General features: G+C 38.5%; 1 protein-coding gene across 3 annotated transcripts; it reads right to left on the reverse strand.

Annotated features, from left to right (window-relative positions):
* Window positions 1–9,929: 9,929 nt before the first annotated feature.
* MGP (matrix Gla protein) lies at window positions 9,930–24,111 on the reverse strand. Of its 3 annotated transcripts, none has more exons than XM_070269977.1 (6): window positions 23,730–24,111; window positions 22,629–22,866; window positions 13,123–13,268; window positions 11,638–11,670; window positions 10,732–10,807; window positions 9,930–10,307 (listed from the first exon to the last, which is right to left on the reverse strand). In XM_070269977.1, exons 3-6 carry the CDS (start codon window positions 13,181–13,183, stop codon window positions 10,166–10,168), a joined length of 312 nt encoding a protein of 103 aa, XP_070126078.1. In that variant the 5' UTR covers window positions 13,184–13,268; window positions 22,629–22,866; window positions 23,730–24,111; the 3' UTR covers window positions 9,930–10,165. The 3 variants fall into 3 exon arrangements, with proteins under 3 accessions (XP_070126078.1, XP_070126077.1, XP_001501810.1); XM_070269976.1 differs by having other exon boundaries at window positions 13,123–13,297; window positions 23,730–23,934; XM_001501760.6 differs by lacking the exon at window positions 22,629–22,866 and having other exon boundaries at window positions 13,123–13,297; window positions 23,730–23,936.
* Window positions 24,112–24,536: the final 425 nt, after the last annotated feature.

A 24,536-nucleotide genomic window follows, 5' to 3' on the forward strand; every position in this document is an offset into this window, starting at 1 on the left:
CCTGGGATCAAATGAAAGACTACCAGGAATTCAAAGAAGTAGGAAATTAGGATCCATAGCACATAGAATAATCAACCAATCAAAACCAACCTGGAGTGGGGCCAGCCCAGTGGTGTAGGGGTTAAGTTTGTGCATCTGCTTTGGTGGCCTGGGGTTCGCAGGTTTGGACCTGGGTGCAGAACTGGCACTGCTCATCAAGCCATGCTGTGGCAGCATCCTAGATAAAATAGAGGAAGATTGGCACAGATGTGAGCTCAGTGACAATCTTCCTCAAGTGAAAAAAAAAAAAAAAAGAGGAAGATTTGCAATGGATGTTCACTTAGAGCCAATCTTTCTCACATACACACCAAAAAAACAACCTGGAAGTGAGATAGATATTAGAATTAGCATATAAGGACATTAAAATAGTTATCATAACTGTATCCACGACGTTTAAGTTGAGACATGGACAATATGAGAACACCCAAATCAAACTTCCATACAGTTCAAAAACTGTAATGTCTGAAATGAAAAATACACTGGATAGGATTAATAGTAAGTTAGATATGGTTGAAGATAATGTTAGTAAACTTGTCAACACATGAAAGTGTGAAAAACGAAACACACAAAGAAAAAACAACTTACAAAGATAAAAATAATATCAAGGAGCTGTAGGACAACTTCAAGTGACCTAATGGGCACATCATCACATTCTCCAAAGGAGAAGAGGAGTGAGAGAGGCAAAATACTTGAAGAAATAATGACTTGAAAAATTTCTAAAATGAATGCAATCCAAGGAGCTCAATAAACCCCAAGAAAAATAAAAATAAGGAAAACCACACCAAAGTACACCATAATCAATTTGGTCAAACCCAATGATAAAGAGAAAAACCTTAGAAGCAGCCAGAGATAAAAGACACAGTACATACAGAGGCATAAGGATAAGAATGACAATAGATTTTACATCAGAAATAATGCAAGCTAGAAGACAGTGGAACACCATCTTAAAAGAATTAAAAGAAAAAACTGGCAACAGAATTTGATGTACGGTGAAAATATCTTTTTGTTTAAAAATTGCAGTAACATTGGTTTATAACATTATACAAATTGCAAGTGTACATTATATTTCTATTTCTGTGTAGATTAAATCATGTTCACCACCCAAAGACAAATTACAATCTATCACCACACACGTGCCTAATCACCCTTTTCACCCTCCTGCCTCCTTTCTTCTCTTCTGGTAACAACTAATCCAATCTCTGTTTCTATGTGTTTGTTTGTTGTTGTTTTTATCTTCTACTTATGAGTGAGATCATATGGTATTTGACTTTCTCCCTCTGACCTATTTCACTTAGGATAATACCCTAAGGTCCATCCATGTTGTCACAAATGGCCAGGTATCATCATTTCTTGTGGCTGAGTAGTATTCCATTGTATATACGTACCACATCTTCTCTATCCATTTGTCCCTTGACGGGCACCTAATTGCTTCCAAGTATTGGCTTTTGTGAATAATGCTGTAATGAACATAGGGGTGCATGTATCTTTATGCCTTCATGTTTCCGTGTTATTTGGATAAATTCCCAGCAGTGCAATAGCTGGATCATGTGGTAGTTCTATTCTTAATTTTTTGAGGAATCTCCATACTGTTTTCCATACTGTCTGCATCAGTTTGCATTCCCACCAGCAGCGTATGAGAGTTCCTTTCTCTCCACATCCTCTCTAATACTTCTTGTTTCCTGTCTTGTTAATTATAGCCATTCTGACAGGAGTGAGGTGGTAGCTCATTGTAGTTTTGATTTGCGTTTCCCTCATAGTTGATGTTGAACATCTTTTCATGTGCCTTTTGGCCATCTGTGTATCTTCTTTGGAGAAATGACTATTCAGATATTTTGCCATTTTTTTAATTGGGTTGTTAGTCTTTTTGTTGCTGAGATGTATGAATTCTTTGTATATTTTGGATATTAATCCCTTACCAGATATGTGGTTTGCAAATATCTTCTCCCAGTTGTTAGGTTGTCTTTTCATTTTGTTGATGGTATCCTTTGCTGTGCAGAAGCTTTTTAGTTTGACATAGTCCCATTTATTTATTGTTTCTATTGCTTCCCTTGCCTAGTCAGACATTGTATATGAAAACATGCTAATAAGACAGATGTTGAAGAACGTACTGCCTGTGTTTTCTTCTAGAACTTTCATGGTTTCAGCTCTTACATTCAAGTTTTAATCCATTTTGAGTTAACTTTTGTGTATGGTGCAAGATAATGGTCTACTTTCATTCTTTTGCATGTGGCTGTCCAGTTTTCCCAACATCGTTTATTGAAGAGACTTTCCTTTCTCCATTGTATGTTCTTGGCTCCCTTGTCAAAAATTAGCTGTCCATAGATGTGTGGGTTTATTTCTGGCCTCTTGATTCTGTTCCCCTGATCTGTGTGTCTGTTTTTGTGCCAGTATTATGCTGTTTTGACTATGAGAGCTTTGTAGTATATTTTGAAATCAGGGAGTGTTCTTTTGTTCTTTTTTTCTTGGGATTCCTTTGGCTATTTGGGGTCTTTTGTTGTTCCATATAAATTTTAGGATTCTTTGTTCTATTTCTGTGAAAAATGTTGTTGCAAGTTTGACAGGGATTTCATTGAATCTGTCAATAGCTTAAGGAAGTACGGACATTTTAACTTTGTTTGTTCTTCCAATCCAAGAGCATGGGACATCCTTCCTTTTCTTTGTGTCTTATTCAATTTCTTTCAACAATATTTTATAGTTTTCAGTGTACAGATATTTTACCTCTTTTTTTAAGTTTATTCCTAGGTATTTTATTCTTTTTGTTGCAATTGAAAATGGGATTGTATTCTTAATTTCTCTATCTGCTACTTTATTGTTAGTATATGGGAACACAACTGGTTTTTGTTTGTTGATTTTGTATCCCGCTAATTGGCTGTGTTCATTTATTGTTTCTAGAAGTGTTTTCGTGGATTCTTTAGGGATTTTTATATACAAAATCATGTCATTTGCAAATAGTGACAGTTTCACATCTTCCTTTCCAATTTGGATCCTTTTTATTTCCTTTTCTTGCTGGATTGCTCTGGCTAAGATTTCCAATACTACATTAAATAAGAGTAGTGAAAGTGGACATCCTTGTCTGGTTCCTGTTCTTAGAAGGGTAGCTTTCAGTTTTTCTCCATTGAGACTGATATTAGCTGTGAATATGTCATATATGGCCTTTATTATGTTGAGGTAGTTCCCTTCTATACCCATTTTATTCAAAGGTTTTAATCATAATTGGATGTTGCGTCTTGTCAAATGCTTTCTCTGCATCTATTGAAATGGTCATATGATTTTTATTCTTCATTTTGTTAATGTAGTATATCACGTTGATGGATTTGCAGATGTTGAATGATCCCTGCATCCCTGGAATAAATCCCACTTGATCATGGTGTATGATCTTTTTAATGTATTGTTGTATTTGACTTGCTAGTATTTTGCTGAGGATTTTTGCATCAATGTTCATCAGTGATATTGGCCGGTAATTTTCTTTTTTTCTGTTGTCCCTGTCTGGTTTTGGTATCAGGGTAATGTTGGTATGTAGAGTGAATTAGAAAGCTTCCCCTTCTCTTCAATTTTTTGGAAGAGTTTGAAAAGGATTGGTCTTGGGTCTTCTTTGATTGTTTTGTAGAATTTGCGAGGAAAGTCATCTTGTCCTGGACTTTTATGTTTGGGAGATTTTTGATTACTGTTTCGATCTCCTCATTGGTGATTGGTCTATTTAAATTCTCTATTTCTTCTTGATTCAGCTTTGGAAGGTTGCATGATTCTAAGAATTTATCCGTTTCTTCCAGCTTTTCTAATTTGTTGGTGTATAGCTTTTCGTAGTGTTCTCTTATAATCTTTTGTATTTCTGAGGTGTCTGATGTAATTTCTCCTCTTTAATTTCTGATTTTATTTATTTGAGGCTTCTCTTTCTCTCTCTTTTTTGTGGTTAGTCTAGCTAAAGGTTTGTCAACTTTGTTTATCTTTTCAAAGAACCAGCTCTTGGTTTCATTGATTTTTTTCAAGTCTCTATTTCATTTATTTCTGCTCTGATTTTTATTATTTCCTTCCTTCTACTGTTTTGGGGCTTTGCTTGTTCTTTTTCCAGTTCCTTTAGGTGTACTGTTAGATTGTTTATTTGAGATTTTTCTTGTTTGTTGTAGGCCTGTATTGCTATAAACTTACCTCTTAGAACAGCTTTTGCTGTATCTCATACATTTTGGCATGTTGTATTTTCTTTTTCATTTGTCTTCAGGTATTTTTTGATTTCTTCATTGACCCAATCGTTGTTGAGTAGCATTTTGTTTAATCTCCACGTGTTTGTGACTTTTCCAATTTTCTTCCTGTTGTTGATTTCTAGTTTCATACTGTTGCGGTCAGAAAAGATGCTTGATATTATTTCAAACTTCTTAAATTTACTGAGACTTGTTTTGTGGCCTAATATGGATTATTCCTGGAGAATATTCCATGTCCATCCAAAAAGAATGTGTATTCTGTGGTTTTTGGATGGAATGTTCTGTATGTATCTACTAAGTCCATCTGGTCTAATGTGTCATTTAAGGCCAATGTTTCCTTCTTGATCTGTTTGGATGATCTATCTATTGGTGTAAATGGAGTGTTAAAGTTTCCTACTATTATTGCGTTAGGCTATTTCTCCTTTTATGTCTGTTAATTATTGCTTTATATATGTAAGTGTTCCTATGTTGGGTGCATAGACGCTTAAAAGTGTTATATCTTCTTATTGGGTTGTTCCCTTTATGATTATGTAGTGCCCTTCTTTGTCTCTTGTTACAGTTTTTGTTTTAAAGTCTATTTTGTCTGATATAAGTATTGTTTCCCCAGCTTTCTTTTCATTGCCATTTGCGCGGAATATCTTTTTCCAATCCTTCACTTTCAGTTTGTGAGTGTCTTTAGGTGTGAAATGTGCCTCTTGTATACAGCATATGTATATTGGTCTTGTTTTTTTATCCATTCAGCCACCCTGTACCATTTTATTGGAGCATTCAATTCACTGACATTTAAAGTAACTATTGATAAGTATGTACCTATTGTTGTTTTGGTACTTTTTTCCTGTAAATTTTAGTAGTTCTTCTTTGTTTCTTTCTTCTCTTGCTCTCCTCCCTTGTGGTTTGATGGCTTTCTTTAGTATTAAGTGTGGGTTGCTTTCTCTTAATATTTTGTGTTACTTATAGATTTCTTGTTTGCGATTAGCATAAGGTTCATATATAATAACCTGCATATATAGGAATCTATATTAAGTTGATCTCTTTAGTTTGACCTCTTTCTAAAAGCTCTACTCTTTTACTCCCCTCTTCCCACATTTTGTTCTGGATACCATATCTAACCTCTTTGTGTATCCATTATAAGAGTCTCATGGAAACAGCTTATTTTAATACTTTTGTCTTTTGACTTTCACGTTATCATCGTTGTTGTTTGATCTGCTACTTTACTGTATTTTTGCCTTTTCCAGTGATTTTATTGCTTTTTTATGATAATTTTCTTATTCCTACTTGTGATCTTCTCTTTCCCACTTAAATAAGTCCTGTTAGCATTTCTTGTAAAAGTGATATCTTGGTGATAAACTCCTTTAATTTTTGCTTGTCTGGGAAACTGTTTATTTCTCCTTCCATTCTGAATGATATCCTTGCTTGGTAGAGTATTCTTGGCTGTATGTTTTTCCTTTCAGCACTTTAAATATATTGTGCCACTCCCTTGTAGCCTGTATGATTTCTGCTGAGAAGTCAGCTGATAGCCTTATGGCATTTCCTTTGTAGGTAACTTGTTGCCCTTCTCTTGTGGCTTTTAGGTTTCTCTCTTTATCTTTAATTCTTGACATTTTAATTATAATATGTCTTGGTGTGGGTCTCTTTGGTTTTATCTTGTTTGGTACTCTATGTGTTTCCTCTACCTGGATGTCTGTTTCCCTCCTTAGGTTAGGAAAATTTTCAGCTATGATTCCTTCAAATAGATTCTCTTCCCCTTTGCTCTGTCTTCTCCTTCTGGGACACCTATAATACAAATGCCAGTGAGCTTGATGTTGTCCCAGAGGCCCCTTAGGCTGTCCTCATTTTTAAAAATTATTTTTTCTTTTATCTGTTCAGCTTGGGTGATTTCCTCTAGTCTTTTGTCTAGCTTGCTAATATGTTCTTCTGTATCATCAATTCTGCTATTGAGTCCTTCTAGTGAATTTTTCATTTCCAGTATTGTATTCTTCATTTATGATTGATTCTTTTTCATATTTTCCAGTTCTTTGGAAGTTCTCACTGAGTTCATCCAGTCTTCTCCCAAGATTAGTGAGCATCCTTGTGACTTTTTGTTTGAACTCTTTGTCAAGTAGATTGTTTATTTCTGTTTCATTCAGTTCTTTTTCTAGGGTTTTGTCCAGTTCCCTTACTTGGAATGTATTCTTTTGCTTCCTCATTTTGCCTCTTTCTCTGTACTTATATCTATATATTAGATAGGTCAGCTATGTCTCATGATCTTGGAGAGATGGCCTTATGTAAGAAGTGGCTTATGAAGCCCAGCAGTGTGCTTCCCTCTCATTGTCAGTTACAACGGTTCCAGGGGTCTCCTGTGTGGGCTACCTATGTCCTTCTGCTGTGGCAGGGTTGCTCTTGCTGCAGGTGCCCAGGGAAGATAGGCTGTCCCCATGTCTGATTGATTTTAATGCTTAGCTGCGTGTGGCTGCTAGGGACACTTCAGTCAGTTTGTTGGGCATGGGGAGTCCCAGCACAGTTGGTTGCAAGGTTTGATAGCACATTCCTGTTGCAATTTTTCTGTTAAGTGAGTAGGCCACCACCATTCCTTGTTGCTAGGCTTATGGACTTACAATTGCTGTAGGCCTCTGGCCTGAAAGGCTCTTATCAGCTTTCTCAGGATTATAGTTGAGTGTGGCTGGCCCCAGGCATGGAGCACCCAATTGTTTCAGGCTTTGGAAGGTGGGGCTGATCCCCTATATGGCTGTTTGAGAAGCACAAGTCTTTTGCAGCTGATGACCCCCACTGCCTGCAGGGCCACAGACACTGTCAACACAGGCCTGTCCCATGTGCATGCCACAACCCCCTGAAGCAGACCTAGTTTCCCCGCTGCAGAGACTCCACACACTCCACGAATGCCTCAGACACTCCACCCAATCCTCATACATGCCTTGCACCTCAGAGGTGGACCCATGTGCCCAGCTGCAGAAGATCTAGGCACCCAGCCTATGCAGGCCCACAAGTTTCCTGAGGGCTTGCTGTTGGGTAGGGCCAGTCCCTAGGGCAGGCTACCTGCCCTAGCTGAGCTGGATTAAATCAGTGCTACAGTGGGCAGGGGGAGATCCTGGGCTAACAGCCCATGGGAAGACCTCCAATGGCATCTGCCAGTGTCTGCCAGCATGCCTGTACTAGGTCACAATAAAGACTGCTGCCAATGTCTTAGTCCCTGGAGAGGTGCCACCTCTCACTGAGATGTGCTCAGAGACTATCTGGTGAGTCCCTTTTCAAGAAAAGACTGTGAACCTTTCTTTCTGGTGATTTTAGGTTGCTTTCTGTAATGGGTGAATGTGTGTGCTAACCCTTTAAAAGCTGGCTTTTTTCTGTTTATGTTGGTAGCTTTTCTAGGGGTAGTCTCTGTTGTAGTTAATAGCCAGCAAGGTCAGATATTATGACACTCACTCAGTTGTGCTAAGTCCAAAGAGTGCTTATAGTGGTAACGTTCCCATGCTCAGGTCCCTGGCTCCTCCAGGGAAGGCTGCATACCTTGGGATTGCTCCTGGCTGGCCATGAAGCACTATGGTTTGTGGAGGTGGATTTTTTTCTCTCCAGAAAGGAATTTCTGCCTCTTCCACCTGAGTCAGGACTGTCCTTGTTGTAGGGGTTCTTTTTATCCAATTTTTGGTTCTCTCTCGGGGGTAACTGTGTCAAGAATAGCTGTAAATTGGTTGTGTCCATGAGGGTGGGTGTCTTCAGAGTCCACCTACACCGCCATCTTGACACCAATTCCCCAAAATATCTTTTAAATATTAAAGCAAACTTTCAAAACTTAAAGAATCCAGCAGATCTTCACTGCAAGAAATGTTAAAGGAAGTCTTTCAGGCCAAAGGAAAATTACACCAGATGGAAATCTGGATGCACACAAAAGAATGAAGAACATCAAAATGGAAACTACATGGGTAGACGTATGAGATATTTTTTGTATTATCTAAACCTTTTAAAAAATAATTGTTCAAGAAAAATATTAAACAACATACTGTAGGATCTATAACATGTGTAGAAGTAAAAAAATAATTGGACCGTTTATACTATTTACATATAATGAGATTATTGAGATAGGTTTAAGTCTATCACCTTGCCACTTGTTTTCAATTTATCTCTTCTGAGTTTTTTCCCCTTTTCCTCTTTTTGTTTTCCTTTTATCTTCTTTTGAATTGCTTGACAGTGATGCATGAGAGATGGGAGACAAATAAAGTGAGCCCTTTAATTGTCCCAACTTACTTCCTGGAGACTTTTCAGGCCATGGGAAGGAAAATGGAACCCTGACAGAGCTTTTATGGCTCTCCTCAATTGAGGAGACGCAGCTGGGAGTCCAGAGAGGTGGTTAGTAATCAGAGGAAAGAGAACCAGAGAGGAGAGAGATGCTCACAAAGAGTGCTCTAGAGATCTGTAGAGAGATGTACTCAAGTTCTGAGCTGGAAACCATCAGCTCCCAATACCCTGGTGGCCATGGGAATAATTTCTCAGTCTGAGTGGCATACCCCTGCATCTACTGCAACATCTTCAGAAAGTTATTTCTCTGAGTCTCAATTTTACCATCTAAATATTACCCATCTTCTGGGTTGTTGTATTATCTAATGAGTTACTGCATGCAAAAGAGCTCAGAAAATTATACAAATCTCACCATCATATTAACATGATCATGGTTTAAAATATACAACACACATTTTTATGATGAATCTAACCGTTTCAGAATTCGGTGATCACTCCCAGGCATGACTAGGCAGTCTGTTGTTCATTCAGCTTTCACAGAATACTCTTTGTGAACAGAACATGGTACTAAGGTTATAGAGAGGAAAAATTGCAGTTACAGTGCCTGCTCTCAAAGAATTTACCATAATGCTAGACAAGCCAAATATACATGAAAATAAACTTTAATCAAAACACGAACTGAATAATATCGTACTTAGTTCTTTACATCATTCTCAAAAGGCTGAATACTGATACAAGGTGAGTAGTTTTAATCATTACTGATTTCATAAAGTACTTGAGTTTTGAGTAGGATTTTGAAGGAGTGGAAAGACACTCCACTAAAGAGATATACAGTGGACCTACCAGAAGGAATGGATGTAAAAGGTGGGCTTGACAAGTGTACATGGCAGAAAAGAACAAAGTCTGAATTGACACTGAGAAGTGCTGGCTTCTATTCTTAACAACCAAGGAGGGAAGACTTCGGAGCCTCATTTACTCCTCAGCAAATCAGGCCTAAAGGACCTCTAGCATCATGTCTGGCTCCAAAATTCCACGGATGTGTCATTTTAACATCACTGGTGATTATGAAAGCAAATATTTTCTCTGTACAAGTAAGAGTGGAAAGTGTAGCATCTTAGGAACTGATAACTTTCACATGAGGGTGATGAGCCAGGATACAGAGTCACACACGGAAGGAATTTAGGAGCCATTTAAAGTTTGGGAGCAGGAAAATAAAATGGTTAAGTGTCTATGATGTTTGAAAATCCTGGAAAACACATAATAGAAAGCAATCATTTACTGATACCAAGGCAGAGAGAGTCTAGACAAATTAGGGCTGGGTGAATGTCTTCTAAAGTTCATTATTCCTATATAGTTTTGCTTCTGATTGACACTAGAACATGACTGACAGAATCTCCTATTCTGGGTTAGATGGCTGTGATTTAAACATCTCAGCATTTTCCCAGAAGAATCAGACTCACAAAATGAAAGGATCCAACCAGAAGTTTATTGTGTAGTAATTACACATCTTAACTCCCCTTCAACCTTCACTACACTGCACTTTCACTACTCATCAATGCGGGCAGGAAGGACGGGTGCAGCCAGACGAGAACATTTAAGAAACAAGCAATTTGTGTGTGTCTATATAGTTCAGTGATGCTACTGCAAGGGAATACAAAACCAGGCACCAGGCTCTGGAAAGAAAGAGACGTTTCCCAATCTCATTTTTCCCATCGGCGCTGCCGGAAATAGCGATTGTAGGCAGCATCGTATCCGTAAACCATAGCATAGCGTTCGCAAAGTTTGAAGTCCTCACAGGCTTCCCGGTTGAGCTCATGGGCAGGCTTGGTGCTTTCTCGGATCCTAGAAAGAGGAAAACAAGAGACAAACTGAGAAGCAGAAAGAGAGTGGAGAAAATAAGAAAAAGGAAAAGGAAAAAAAGAAAGAATAAGAAAATCGCAGAGAAATAGCCCATTTGCCGCCAATATTAAGAGAGATTTGAAAAGCAGGGAGGAAAGGTGAAACTGGGAATTTTTTTTTTCTATCCTCCTTTCCCTCTTCCCCCTTCTCTTTTCTGAGAATTAAATAATCTCCTAGATTTTCATTAAATAATCTCCTAGAGATTCAGCTGTTTTGTATATTGTTATTAAATTCTTTGATTTTGGGATACAATTAGAAATAATATATATGATGAAAAATCTCTCTCTCACTCCATTCAGATCTGGGATGCTACACTGGGAAAAACTATTTCCCCCCTACCCCGACCCTGTCAAGTTTTGTTACCCACCTTTCTTGGGCTCTAGCTCTCCATCTCTGCTGCGGAGTCATAAAGGTATTAGCATTTCTCCTGTTAAGGAAGGGATCTTAAAACAGAAAATAAAATAGTTGTAGTTTTAGGGAATCAGTAGCTGACAATATTTCCATGAATATTCCCTAACACAAATATATTTGAAAGCTTGTTAACCCAGGCATTTCATGTAACTAGGAATCTAGAAAAATCAAGGGGAAGATAAAGCAGATTTCATAAACTGCCTGATTGAAAGAAATCAATAACCCACACGTGTGTCTTGGAGACTTTTTGCTTGTTTGTCTTTCCTTTGGGCTATCCCTTTGCCTCTTTCAATTTTGGTATTCCTATTCAGTGTGTTTTTAATTCCTTTGAGGAGAAATTCTCTCTGTCCTGAGGACTTGTAAAGCAAAACTTCAGATTACCAGTAAATGTACCGTGTAAACATTATAAAAATAGTGAAAAAATTAAAAACGAGAGTGATGCGTTATTTTTCTCCAATACCCAGTCTTTATAAATCCAGACAGTCAATAGCATCCAATATAGGACTGGCGTCCGTGGTCTCCCAGTTGACTCGGCCTCCCATTCTGTACTTTACCATGTATTATTCCTCCTTGTTTTCCACCTGTGTAGTTGATGTGGTGCCAACTTAAAATTTCCAATTGAGATTTTATGGATCCTAAGTATGTTGAATGCAGTTTAAATGCCATATTACACTACTTCAAGTTTAAAAAATTGCTCATTTGGCGATTTTTATAGTTATTTGATTTTTAAATTTACTTTAGTTTTCCAAAAGAGGCCCTCTCTATCCTCCCTGTTATATATCTTACCACTTTGTCTGTTTGAGAAGAGGGAGAGAGTCTTTAATACATGAGATTTAAATAAGGAAGCTGAATATTCACTTACTAAGTTCATAGGATTCCAAGCTTTCGTGAGATTCTGAAATTAAAAACAAAGATTCATTTTATTGTTATTTATCACCCACTGCAGTAGTCTAAATATAGGGAAGGAGGGAGAGGGAAGAGTCAAAAAGATGTGAGAAATAGATTTAGCGATGTGGTTATTAAAAATTTCAGGCATTTAGGATTTTTGGGTTGTTTCTCTAGCTCTGTCGTTGTGGTGAATATCTCTGTGCTTTAGTTTTTCCGATGTTGGAGGAGCTGGTGAACAGTCTTGGCAACAGTTTCCCAAGGGCTCTCCTGTTTTCAGGCCAGTGAAATAAGACAATTTAAGCGCTACACGTGAGTCTCTGGAGAGCCTTCTTCTCTGATTAATTTGGGACCCAACTGAAAGCAGGGCTGAGGAAGGGACAGAAGGGTCTAGAAAACAGCTAGATTTTTCCAGGCAGGCTGGGCAGATGCTCAGCTGGGCTTTACCAAGACAAGTTTCTAAGAGCTTCCAAAACCCTCTTCAGAACCTGTGTTAAATTGGCAGCCACAGAAACCACTGGCTCCAGCTGACAACTCAAACTAGACACAAGGCCAGTTCAGAGAAAGAACTGAGATGATGTCAAAGCAAAAGTTTTCTTCTTTCTCCCACTGTCCTGAGCACAGCAGGTAAATTTGGCAATAAGAAGCTTATATTTGCAAGCAAGTGAATTTGCTTGAAAAGTTAAAAAGGCGGTAAAGAAACCAAATCCTCAGATGCAGAAACCTTGTGAATAATTTCAAGAATAAGAAGCAAAATACACATGGTTGTTAATATAATTTAGGCTTAAGAACGGCTAAAATATCCAGATAATTGGAGCATAAAACCGAACAATCTAAATAATTTTGCTTCAGATTTCCTTTCATTAGCTTTGAACAGACAGAAATATATTTAACAACATGCAGAAACCAGGCAAAATTTATCTTTTCACAATAGAAATTATAAAACCTATTTTTCTCTGAGGTTCTTTAAATGTAAAACTTTGTTTTTAAATAAATCCACTGAACAAACGTAGTACGTCCACGAGACTGTTCTGTCCCCAGAGACGGCTATAGTTAAGACTTCATGAGAAAACTCATTTTCTTAAAGATGAGTGATTCAATCAATATCCTTAACCATTTTTTTACCAAAGTTTAAATAAACATCCTCAAAAATGAGATCTCAGGGGCCAATAATTGGCTATCTTCTTTCTGAAATAGTGAAGTTTCCAGGTGCATAGTGACTTACCATAGAAAGAACTTGCCTAATAAGTTGAATACAGGAATCTGGATATTTAAGATGCAAAAAAAACTTGATGGAATGGATGAATGTCCATGGGGCTTGGGAAAGGTTAAATTGATGGTACTTTAAGATTATAATAGAGAAAGAGAGAAGAAGTGGAGGAGGTGGAGGAAAAATCAAAGTGAACTGAAGTCAGAGGCAGCAAAGAAAAACTGGAGAAATGCCAGGAGAAAGGATTCTCACCATAACATAAAGCTGCCATGGCCAAGGCAGCCAGAATTGAGAGAAGGAGCAGGCTCTTCATGTCTCTCTGTGGTCCTGTGGGTCGTTCTCACTGTCTTGTGCGGCAGCAGTGGGGAGGGAGGCTCCTTCAGGCCGTGAGTGAAAGGCTGTGGAGTTTTTATATGAACCAGAGCAGCTGAAAGGGGAGGAACCAGTGGGAGGAGGCCCGAGAAGGTGGGGACTGGTTGGCACTAAACTAGCACTGGGACGTTTCCCAAATATTCATTCCTTCCAGATATTATCTACTCTGAGTGGGCAGCTTTCCCGCATTCCGGGACCTGGCTGTGCTACGGCCAGATGCTGCCCTGGTACAGCAGTTGTGGCCACCCTATGTTTGGGGCCAGGCCTGGGCAAAAGTCCATGGAGAAAGGAGTTGCCACAAACACGTGTTTGCCTTTCTAATTCCTCCTCTGATCTACCCTTCTGGCCCTGACTGCGGGCCTTTCAGGTTTGGTCCACAGACAGAGCCATAGTGTTCTGCTTAATCCCCAGGTGGATGGATGAAAGGTTCTGGGGGGAGAAAGGACTTCGCTTCCTATGCTGGTTCTAATTTAGACTTATTTTCCCAGTAGGGCTGAACTGTGAATCCTGGACCAACTGGGCGATCACCTGGTAACATTGTACCATTTGCATTTTTCCAAGAGCTCAGTAGGGTAAAGATGTACAGTGACCCCATGAATTCTGTTTCCTCAATTGATTTTGTTGTAACTCGCTCATCCGGTTTTGTGACTTGAGTCCAAACCTGTGCCCTAATGCTCTCTTAGGCTGAATATCACTGATCTAAAGTGCAGCAAGGATAAGAGGGTACTCATCTCATTTTCTGAAGGCATTGTCTTGATAATTAACTCATTCAATATGCTTTTAGTGAGTGACAGATGAGATGCAAGGTACTGTGCTAGGTGCTGTGGGGGATCTAGAGACAAACAAGACGTCTCCCTAAGGAGGTAAGTAAGAGCTACTTACCATTCACTTTGCTCTTTAGCTGTCATGTATCCTCAAACACAGATTCTCACAAACATACACTTCCACTATACCTTTAGGACCGGAAATGCTGTTTCTTTTCTTATAGGTGCCTCTGGTTATCTTGTAGACAGAACGCTTTTGGTTGCTTTTTTTTTTTTTTTGTCTCTTGGACAATCAGAAAATCTTTTCTATGAGAGTGTCTCTGTTGCCTGGGTACCCAAGAGTCCCATAGAAATAGACTTGAGTCACAAAGCAGCAGATTGCAGAAGTGCTAAAAGTGTAGGACCTCGGACTCTTGGGCTGGACAACAGCAAAAGGGCTGGGCTGGGAGTGGGTGGGTCTACTTTTCAATAATGATTTGTTTCAGGGAGCCGTGATAAACAGCTAGGCCTCATGCCTTATTCTTTTTGTCTCTTTGGGATGGACTTTCCCTCCTAACACCACCCTGTAAAGAGCTTTTATAAATACAAAAAGATACTCTGCTGAAGGAAATAACTCAGTTGTAATCTGAAGGATTAGTGAGTTCTGAGGGACCCATACAATTCAGGTTTTCCTTCCAGATTTTTTCCATATTAAGAGATACAGCCTTTGTGACAAAATCTTAAGGAATACCTAAAAAAGAAGACAATGTATGTTCATCTCTGATAAATTCAACCATCACAGTTTCTACTCACAAGCTTGGTGGTTGTTCCCCTCTTTAAATCATGAACTTGCTCTCAATGTTGGCTTCTGTGGCCTTTTCCCAAGATAAATCACCCAAATCAATATATTTGCAAAAGTCAGTTTACTACACTGCATGGTTTTGGGGCAACAAGCTAGACACGGTTTGCTCATGTAGCATTTTATATGTGCTCAACTTAGTCACTAACCCCCAATTAATATGATAGGAAACAAGTTTCGTTTTGATGTTTTACTCCTAAAATGTGTAGGCTACTCATCTCACCACTCTATCTCCAGAATTCAAGAGAATTCTCTCTTTTCCAGTCATAGATATGTGCTTTGTAATGTACGTTAACCTGGTCTTTTCCAACCAGTTCTAAATGTCTCTTCTACTCCCCAGGTCACATGGCAGCTGTGCTCTGTCAGCCTTCTGACATCACAGTGGTTCATTTTTACACTCTTTCAATCCAACCTTGAAAATCTTATACTTCTCTTTCCAACTTAAGCTTTGTCTTTTTTCACAAGTCTTTGTTATCACTGCTTCCACTGGATTTCCTAAATTTTAAGCATTTCTCTGTATCATCTTGCTGTTTGTAAGGCTAACACATTCTGCTGGGAACTGTCTCTCACCAGTCATTCGTCTTTCCTTTCCACTGTTTTCCATCTATTCCTGGGTTCTTCTGTGCTAAATCCCATTTATAAATGATTCATGAAAACTATTAACATGTGTGAGAATTCAGAGCTCTTCTTTTTCTCTTCTCCCATATTACTGAAAGACAATTTTGTATGTGCCAACTCCAGCCATGTGTTTTTTATAAAGAGGATTTGGACTAACTTGATGGCGGCTTTGTATTGAAAAGTGCCAAGGTTGACTCATCAGAGATAAGAGAAAAAAAATAGAGGTGGAAAAAAGTGCAGAAGGAGAAATGAGAAGAGCTTTATGGATTTAATTTGCTGGGTGGGAGTTTTAGGTCGAGATTGAGTTCTAGGTAGAGAGAAAAGTTTTGAGGAAGCTGTAGGCTGTGAGACCTATTAAAAGTGAGTCATGGGAAAAGACAAATAAGAATTGCTTTGGTTATGAATAGGATTGTTTGAGATTGTAAAGTATTGTTTGAGAATTTCCAGAAAGTATTGAAATTGTTTTTAATTAATGTTGGCTGCTAGTTTTATTTTCTTAAGTGGGATATCTTGTAAAGACTAGACCACATGAAGCTCCAACTTATATTTGGGTTTTAGATAATTATGAAAGTTATTTATATAGATACTTCTCTCTAACTAAACAGGAGTATTCTTCAATGGGGAGAATATTTAAGACACTCCCAGAAGTGACAACAAAGGTATGAGAGAGACAGCCTCATGATTGCCAGTTTGTTTAGATTGTACGGAAATCTCCTCCTGTGAGATTGGCAGTGTGGTATAACCCAGGCATGAGAAGCCACAGAGCAGTACAAGATCTCCTATTCCACCTGCTCTCAGGAGGAAAAGAGAAGCAAGACTGTGCCTTCCAGACCAAATTAACCTCATGGTTTTAGTCATTCTTCCATTCATCCATCCATCCGTCTGTCCAACCATCCATCCATCCATCATCCATCCATCTATCCATCCATCATCCATCCAACCATCAATCCATCTAACAAATGTATTGAGCATCTACTCTGTGCCAACTCTAAGCTGGAAATATAGTGGAGAAAAATACGGATATGAACCCTACCCTTGTGAATCAAGTCTGCTCTTAGATCACAAATTTCATTAGTGGCTCTTCTTTTTAAAAAATTTGGTTAGCCAGAAATTGGCCTAGAGAAGACCAAGTGATATGCTTTCACATTAGATTGAACTTTTTTGGGGCACTCAGGAGCGTTTTTGTTTGTAGAACGTTGAAAAAAGCACGGATAACAAGCTCAGATGATTCTGCATTCAGCAAGAGAATGGAGGAGAGGGAAAGTTTGCAGAGCTGCCAGGAATTACTGTGGGGAGAAGTTTCTCAGAAAAGCATTTGCTGGAGGATATACCAAAAGAGTTATCTTTTTTCTGTTGTATTTCTGTGACTGAAATAATGGCACAGTAATAATAAAGGTAATGTATTTCCACATCAATTCTACCTCCTCCTCTCTCTGTTTTAGCTTATCTTTTCTCTAACTCTTTTTCAGACTGCTAGGCATTTTGTCTCTTTAAGGAATTTTCCTGGCTCTGGGAAAGATTTTTTTTTTTTGGTTGCTATTCCATGAGATTCAGCTTTATTTACAGAATGTTGGTTTTATGAGTTCATATTGTTATTTTACTGGCAGCACTAAAACCCTTACTCTTTACCAGTAAAGGAAAAATGCAACGGAGAGAAGAATTAGGAAGCAGCAGCCGTGAAAATAAAAACAGAAATCACTTTCTAGGACATCAAAGGGCAACGAAATGAGAGAGAGATCTGGCCAATGTCATGGGACAGTGCTGACCACTTCATTCTGTTCTTTTAAGGGAAGTCCCCCGACTGGATTCTACAGCTCAGATTTCTTAATTGACATGGCTGCCCAAGCACCAAATCCCTCGGTCCTTTTCTTCATTTGCCTTAGCTAAACTAAGTGAAAATGAATGTCTGTCAAACTCAGGTACAGGAGGACCATCTGGGGAATCGTGGGCAGAAACTTCTGGGGAAAAGTGGAGAAGCCTGGATTTTAAATAAACTGAGCTCCTGGTTTAGAACAGCTGTAATTTTTCTTTTCTTCCAATATAGATCATTTCCTCTATGCTCTTCCTTTCCACTAAAAGCTTCAAGTTTTAAATAAGATGTCAAATATCAAATAATAATTATACAGCTATCTAAGTAATATTATCACATATCAAGAGCTTGCTATGTACTAGGTACTGTGTTAATCACTTTTTATTCATTGTGTTATTTACTTCTGGTAATCATCCTACACACTGAGTATAACTATCCACATTATATATGAGAAAATTAAGGCTCAGAGAAGTTATATTTTATCCAAGGTCATATAGAAACTAAATGGCAAAGGCAGGATTCAAACCAGGGCTGTTTGATTTCAAAGAATAGGATTTTAACCACTGATACAATCACACAATATTCCCCAAGTTTCTGACACCTGCTTAAGTAATTCTGTGAATGTGGCCACAGGGATCCTAGAGTCTGCAGTTTCAGAGTTAAAGATAAAATTATACAAAGATATACATATTTAAAATGCTAATTTCTCAAAGTCCTTTAAATAGGACAAGAGGAATTAAAGATTTGCATATTACCACTTAAGCCCAGATAGTTAAATGACTTATAAAATCTGTGAAAGGGATGAATTTGGTATTGGAACGCAAGTCTTTTATTTTTCTATCCAGTACTCTGCACACATTCTGTATGTTGTCCAGACAAGCTGTAGCTCAACCATGTTGCTTTCCAAAACCTTTCATCTTAGTTCGGGAATCAACAAGTCTCATCACGGTCTATGAACACTCATGTTTGCTGACTGTCACCTGACACTATGTCTGGTTTTGTATAAGAATATAGGTTCTGCAGTGTCTACAAAGTCAATTTCCACAGTTACTTAGACCTCAAGCAAAACTGGAAATCCAGGCTCAATTCACAACATGTTCCCTCAACTCAAGTAAAATAGAGAACAGGTCCTCTGTCCCCTGTCTTGGCTGGAGATGGAGTTAGGAAACGCTGGTCATCTAATATTTCTCCCTCAGAAGCATGGCCTCCGCTGGAGGGGAAGCAGCACTTTCAGATCTGTCCTACCATCATCCCACTCTCTGCCACATCAAATACTCCTTCCTATATTCAGGAAATGCATAACAGCAAGAAATGGACCTAAGCTACTTGTAGAAGTTGAGATATTGGTGACTGGCAGAAACAGGAGACTTGAAGGCAGGACTGGTGAGATAGGATGTGAGAAAGATGAAGTGATGTCTCTCTGAAGGAGAAGGAAGCAGAGCAGGAGTATGTTTAGTATTTGTCAAACATTAAGGAAAGGGAGAGGCTGATAGCTTCACTCATCAAATCATGGCACACAGGAATCTGAGAGCACAGTTATAAGTTTTAAGAAGTAGTTTTAGAGAAGATAGTGCAACAGCTTTAAATAGTGGGTGATTTAAGAGGGACTTAAGTAAACATAATAATGATAACATTTGCTATTAAGAAAAGTTAAACATAGCTGGTGACTTTTAAAGTTGACATGAGAAATGAAAATATACTCTGTGAAATTTTTCAGTCTGGATGGACCTGGTATCTAATCCTAAGGTATTTCATGTAAATGGAAATTTAAATCATTCTTAAAGTGATTTTAACTTTAGGTAATAGATTGACCAGAAGAAAATCTGGTAGCTGCATGAATCAAATCTACCAAATTCCTCTGCATTTCAGACTGTATCTTTTGTACCTGCTCTCCTCTTGCTCTCTCAAACAAAACAAACAAACAAACAAATTAGGGGGAGTGAGCAGCCTCATCTTCGCTCCATCTTGGTATCTCCTCCATAATTTTGGTATCTCCTTAGACAAACAATCATCACATAAGCTAGATTGGACTGTGAAGAAAGGATCTGTAGAAGGTAAATAACTCTTCCGGCTGAGGGGTTTGGTTTTTGGAGTAAGAAAGCCTGTGGGAACAACCTAAGTGTCTGCTGACAAATGAAGGGATAAAGAAAATGTGGTATGAATACAATTGAATATTATTCAGCTGTAAAAACCATTTGTGACAACATGAATGAATCTAGAGGACCTTATGCTAAGTGAAATAAGCCAGACACAGAAAGACAAATACTGTAGGGTCTCATTTATATGTGGAATCTAAGAAAGTTGAACTCACAGAAGCAGAGAGTAGAATGGTGGTGCTGGGGGCTGGAGGGTGGGAGAAATGGGAAGATGTTGGTTAAAGGGTACAAACTTTCAACTACGAGAAAGTTCTGGGGATCTAATGTATAGCATGGTGACTATAGTTAATAATACTGTATCATATACTTGAAATTTGCTGAGAGTAGATCTTAAGTGTTCTTACCATGCCAAAAAATGGGTAACTATGTACAGTGATGGATATGTTAATTAACTTGATTTTGATAATCATTTTACAATGTTTATGTATATCAAATCATCACATTGGACATCTTAAATATATACAATTTTTATTTGTCTATTATACCTCAATAAAATTGAAAAAAAAAGAAAACCTGGATTTGATTTCTTCCTCTGCCACTTACTGCTTGTGTGACATATGACAAGTCATTTAAATTCCTGAGCCTTATATTTCTCAGTGACACAGTTAGGGCTTATAAAATCTGACTCATGGATGCTTGGATGGATTAAATAAAACAATAAACGTAGACCTCAATTAATGGCTGGCATGTAATGCCATGGAGTACACACACACACAAAACAAATATTATTTTAAAAAGATTGGTTTAACTCCATTGGTTTAGTGTTACTTCTGTTTTCCCCCAAGAGCTGAGGAATAGATTGCCGAGGATGACAAAAGCAGAGAGAATGCAAAAAGTTGGGATGATTGAATCAGCAAGATCTTATCCAATGGGAACCAAAGTGGGAGCTGGAAGAGCTCAGTTTAGTTCTGACAGTGCCACGCAATGCCTGTGTGACTTTTGAATGAACCATTTAATTCTCCTTTTCAAACAGAAATTGGAATAGATTTCTATAATTTTGTGTTTCTAGATTATTTCATCCTTGAAATATATAAACAAGATAGAGAAATTATTATATAATCCAGTGTTTGAAGGAACACTCTGTTCTTAATGCTTTTTGCAAGTGGTGTTCCAGGGCTGACTGGTGTTTGGACATCCACCCTGGGCCTGAAAACCACTAGCAAGATGCCTTGCAAAAGCTCCATTCAAATCACTGCCTGCCAGTAGATCCTGTCTGCTGTTATTTCTCAGTGTAGTCACATAACCTTATCCATTCGAGTTGGACGTTGATATGCTTTGAAAGGCTTGGGACAAAAAAGGCAAGATTTGCAGCCAGGCTTTGGTCGGTGAGAGAAAAATCTCGTAGAAGAGATCTGAAACTTTGCAGTTCCTCTCCTTTGTTTCATCCTCTAGTCATTGCAAATTCTGGAAATAGGATGAAATTCAGAAAAAGAAAGTTTAGAGAAGACACAAAGGAAAAATTCCAGGTTAATAATCAGGGAGAGTTCAGTGCAGAACATGCCTCTGCTGATCAAAATACGTGAACAGGTTTTGAAATAAGAGATTGTTTCCACATCCAGTTTCTCCCTGATAGAATTGTGATGGAAAATAGCACAGTGAAATGTGGGTTGGGGCGACCCGGGGAAAGTTAATTCAACCCTGTGTGCTGGCATTCGCTTCAGCAGTCCTATCACCAGTGCTTGCTTGTCTGAATCTTGGTGGGTTCTCCCCGACTCTGATTCTTCCAATTTATCATTCTCTATGTTTTCTGTCTTTCTCAACATCTTAGATTATTTATTTCCTGCCACTATGGAATTTTGAAAGAGACTTTTATTTTGTTGGGGGATTTTTCATTGGAGTTCTTTCTCTGGCTTTCAGTTAGGAGGTAAATGAGTGGGAGTAAGAACGGGATCAAAAGGAATGGAAGATAAACTGAAGGGAACAAGATGTGATGTAATTTGTCGTTTTGTTTTGAGAGAGCAATAGAAGGGCAGGAGAAATGGATTTGGGCCGGGGTGTGGGATTAGTAAGGATGAGATTCTGGCAAGAACTTTGTTTGTCTTACTCTTGCATCAGTCTGTGAGGTGGAAGAGGTTTTTGAAGTGCAGATTCTCTGGACCTTTTTTGTCTTTAAAACATACGACAGCTGCTCACTGCTTGAATTAAGACAACATCCCTCTTAAATGCATCCCTAATTCTCTGGTGACATAATAGATAGTGGAAAAGAGCGTGGGCTTTGGAGTCAGTAGGACTGAATATGAATCCTACTCTGTCACTTAGTGATCTCTGCCGTTTCCCTAATTCTCAGGGTTTTTGGATTTAAAAAGAAATGGAGGTGATAATGGAAAGTAGCTTATTGAATTGGAGTGAGGATTAAAGGAGATAGTGCATGCGAGCATCCAGCTGGTACAGTGCTGGCAAAGAGTGAACATGCCATGAAAGGAGCCATTATTATATTTCTATTGTTATTAAATCTAACTAGCTATGTGACCCTGGATAAGTCATTTCCTCACTGTAGCATGCGAGGGAAGACAATTTTTACGTAAATTGTTGTAAGGATTTAATGAAATCACCCTGTAAAATACCCAGTAAGTGTCTGCAATATAGTGGTTGCTCATTAAATGTTCCCTTCCCTCTATTTCCAGCGGTCTTTTCCATTCTTTTCTTTCACTGTTTCCCCGCGTGTAAACAATACCCCAGCCAACCTGAGCACCTGGTTCCTAAGATGTCCCTGAGTGGTTGCCATCACACCTTGGCTCATTATCCTCTCTTTTTCTGCTTCCATGTCTCTGTCTATAGCAACCCTGGGCATCTTTTAAGGCTTATATCAAATACCACCTACTTCATGATGTCTTCCTTAAGTCAGCTTTCCAAATGGGTTGTTTCCCCTTCCGTTAAACATTCCCTTAGCACTCTATTTTATTTTTTCACTAGTCTATACCTTCTTCTGTTTTGAATTGCAGGTATTTCTGTTCTCCACGTTGCCACACATCCTCTCCCCAGCTATTGATGCTACAGTCACCAGTCTCCCCATCTTCCTCCACCTCAGAGCCATTTATCTGCTAGACTCCAACTCATTATCTAGGAAACTGTCATCTCTAGAAAGACCAAATCCTTTCTTGTTGAAAGAAGAAAGAATTCCCTTGCTGAATTCACATATTGAGTTAAATGCGTCTCGTGTGTCCTCATAGTAACCCTATGAACGCTTTCATAGATCTTACCTGATTTCATTACAGAATACTGAAATTGTCTGCTGGCACGACTGTGGCCTTCACTGAATTTTAAACTCCTCAATGGATGGCAGGGATTGTGTTCTCTTCCTCTTTGTGGCCCCAGTTCCATACACACTGTCTTATCTGTCAACCCAGTACAGTGCTTGAAAACCACAAGAGCTCAATGAAGTTGCCCGTAACCATCCGCTCCAGCAGGCTCCCGAAGCATACTCAAAATATCCCTACCCTTTAATGGAAGTAAAAATTTAGTTGCTTGTGAAGATAGGAAATTGCTATGATTTGAAACACTAGTTGTACAGTATGCTTAAAGAAGGGAAAAAATGCTATTTCACTCCTGTTTTCTCTACCTTTCTCTTATGTAGCAATTCAACTGCTAAATTAGCTGTTTATCTTCTTTATAAAACAGCAATATTCCTGAAAGTTTCCAGATAATAACATTGTAAGATTGAGTTATAGGGTAAATACATGAAAAAGTATACACTCTCTTCAAGGAAAATCACTTGAATAGCAAGAATTCCTCTGGAAGAGTAAAACAAGAAATGCTCCCTTGCCGTGTGTGGGATGTAAATTCTCCCCTTATGTGCTTTTCTTTACATCTAGATTTTTCTCATTGAACTCCTGGAGTGCAGCTGCACATTGCAACATGAGATCTTAGAAAGAAACTGACCCCATGCACAGCACCAAACCTTGGAGGATTATGGATATAAGAAGTTCAATGGAAAGAAAACAAGAATATATGAAAGGTTGCTAAAGGGCAGAATTAACTGTTAATTCAATTTCTTTTTTCATTAAACTAAAAATGAAAAATAAGTATTGATTAATTAAATATTATCTCATTTCTTCCGTTTTTCCAATTTTTTTTCTAGTGGACCAAAACATCTCTCATCTATGCCAAAGAGCTTGAACAAAAGCGCAATTTTTTGTCTGAAAAGGAAAAATATGTGTCTTATCTATAAGTAATCATCAAAAAAGTTAATTCATGAAGAAAAGAGAGTATGGCTATTCAAAAGCTTCTCCTCTCTCTATGTATGCAAATTTTTGCATTCACTGAACTTTTACTGAATAGCTGAAAGGAAGAAAATTTGGTACCATTTTGTCTTTTCCCAGAAGTTTGATGTATTTGTTGGAGTGAGTTTCGGTCCTTTCTTCCCGTCTTGAGATGGCGGTGACATATGAACTTTCTCACAAGGTCAGCAGCCAGAGATGAAGGATATGTGGGGCTACATGTTTTGAAGCCAAAGATTCCTGGGAACGAGAAGGCACTCAGATACAGATATTGGCTGTTCTCTATACTGTGGACTCTCAAGAAAAGCAGTGTTTAAATACTTAATATTTTGGAGCCAGAAATAAATCAAATGGACAACGGTGCAAAAGTTAAAATGTTCTCGGAACAGCTGGAGGTCAATTTTGACCTGAGCTAGCTAGTCTGGCAACCTTCGCTTGGATTTCTCAGGCCCCACATTTGGTCTTCGTATTGTGCTTTGTATCTGCACTCACCCCTTCTGGGGCCAGGCACAGTTCATCTGGCTGGGAGTTTTCCTGTGTATGCTCAAAGATAAGTCAAAAAACTGACTCACTGCTCTTCTTGCCAGCGTTTCTTTCTGTTGTACAAGAAGAAAACAACAACATTGGCTGCCGTGAAGAGGTTTGGCAAGGCTGACTTGTGGGAATGATTTCCATATGTTGTGAGATTAAAATTAATTATTCAAACACACAGCAGTTAAAGATCCCTAAGGCATATTGTGTGTCCTGAAAGAAAAGATCAAGAAAGGAAAAGATACGGAAACATTTCAGTGATGACCCAAATAAATTTATACAGGGCTTGGCAGATAGCCTATTATTTAAACTGTCTAGGGCTTAGACGATACTTCAAGGAAAAAATTTCCACTAATGGCA

This window comes from Equus caballus, chromosome 6 (assembly GCF_041296265.1).
Source record: "Equus caballus isolate H_3958 breed thoroughbred chromosome 6, TB-T2T, whole genome shotgun sequence".
Lineage (NCBI taxonomy): Eukaryota > Metazoa > Chordata > Mammalia > Perissodactyla > Equidae > Equus > Equus caballus.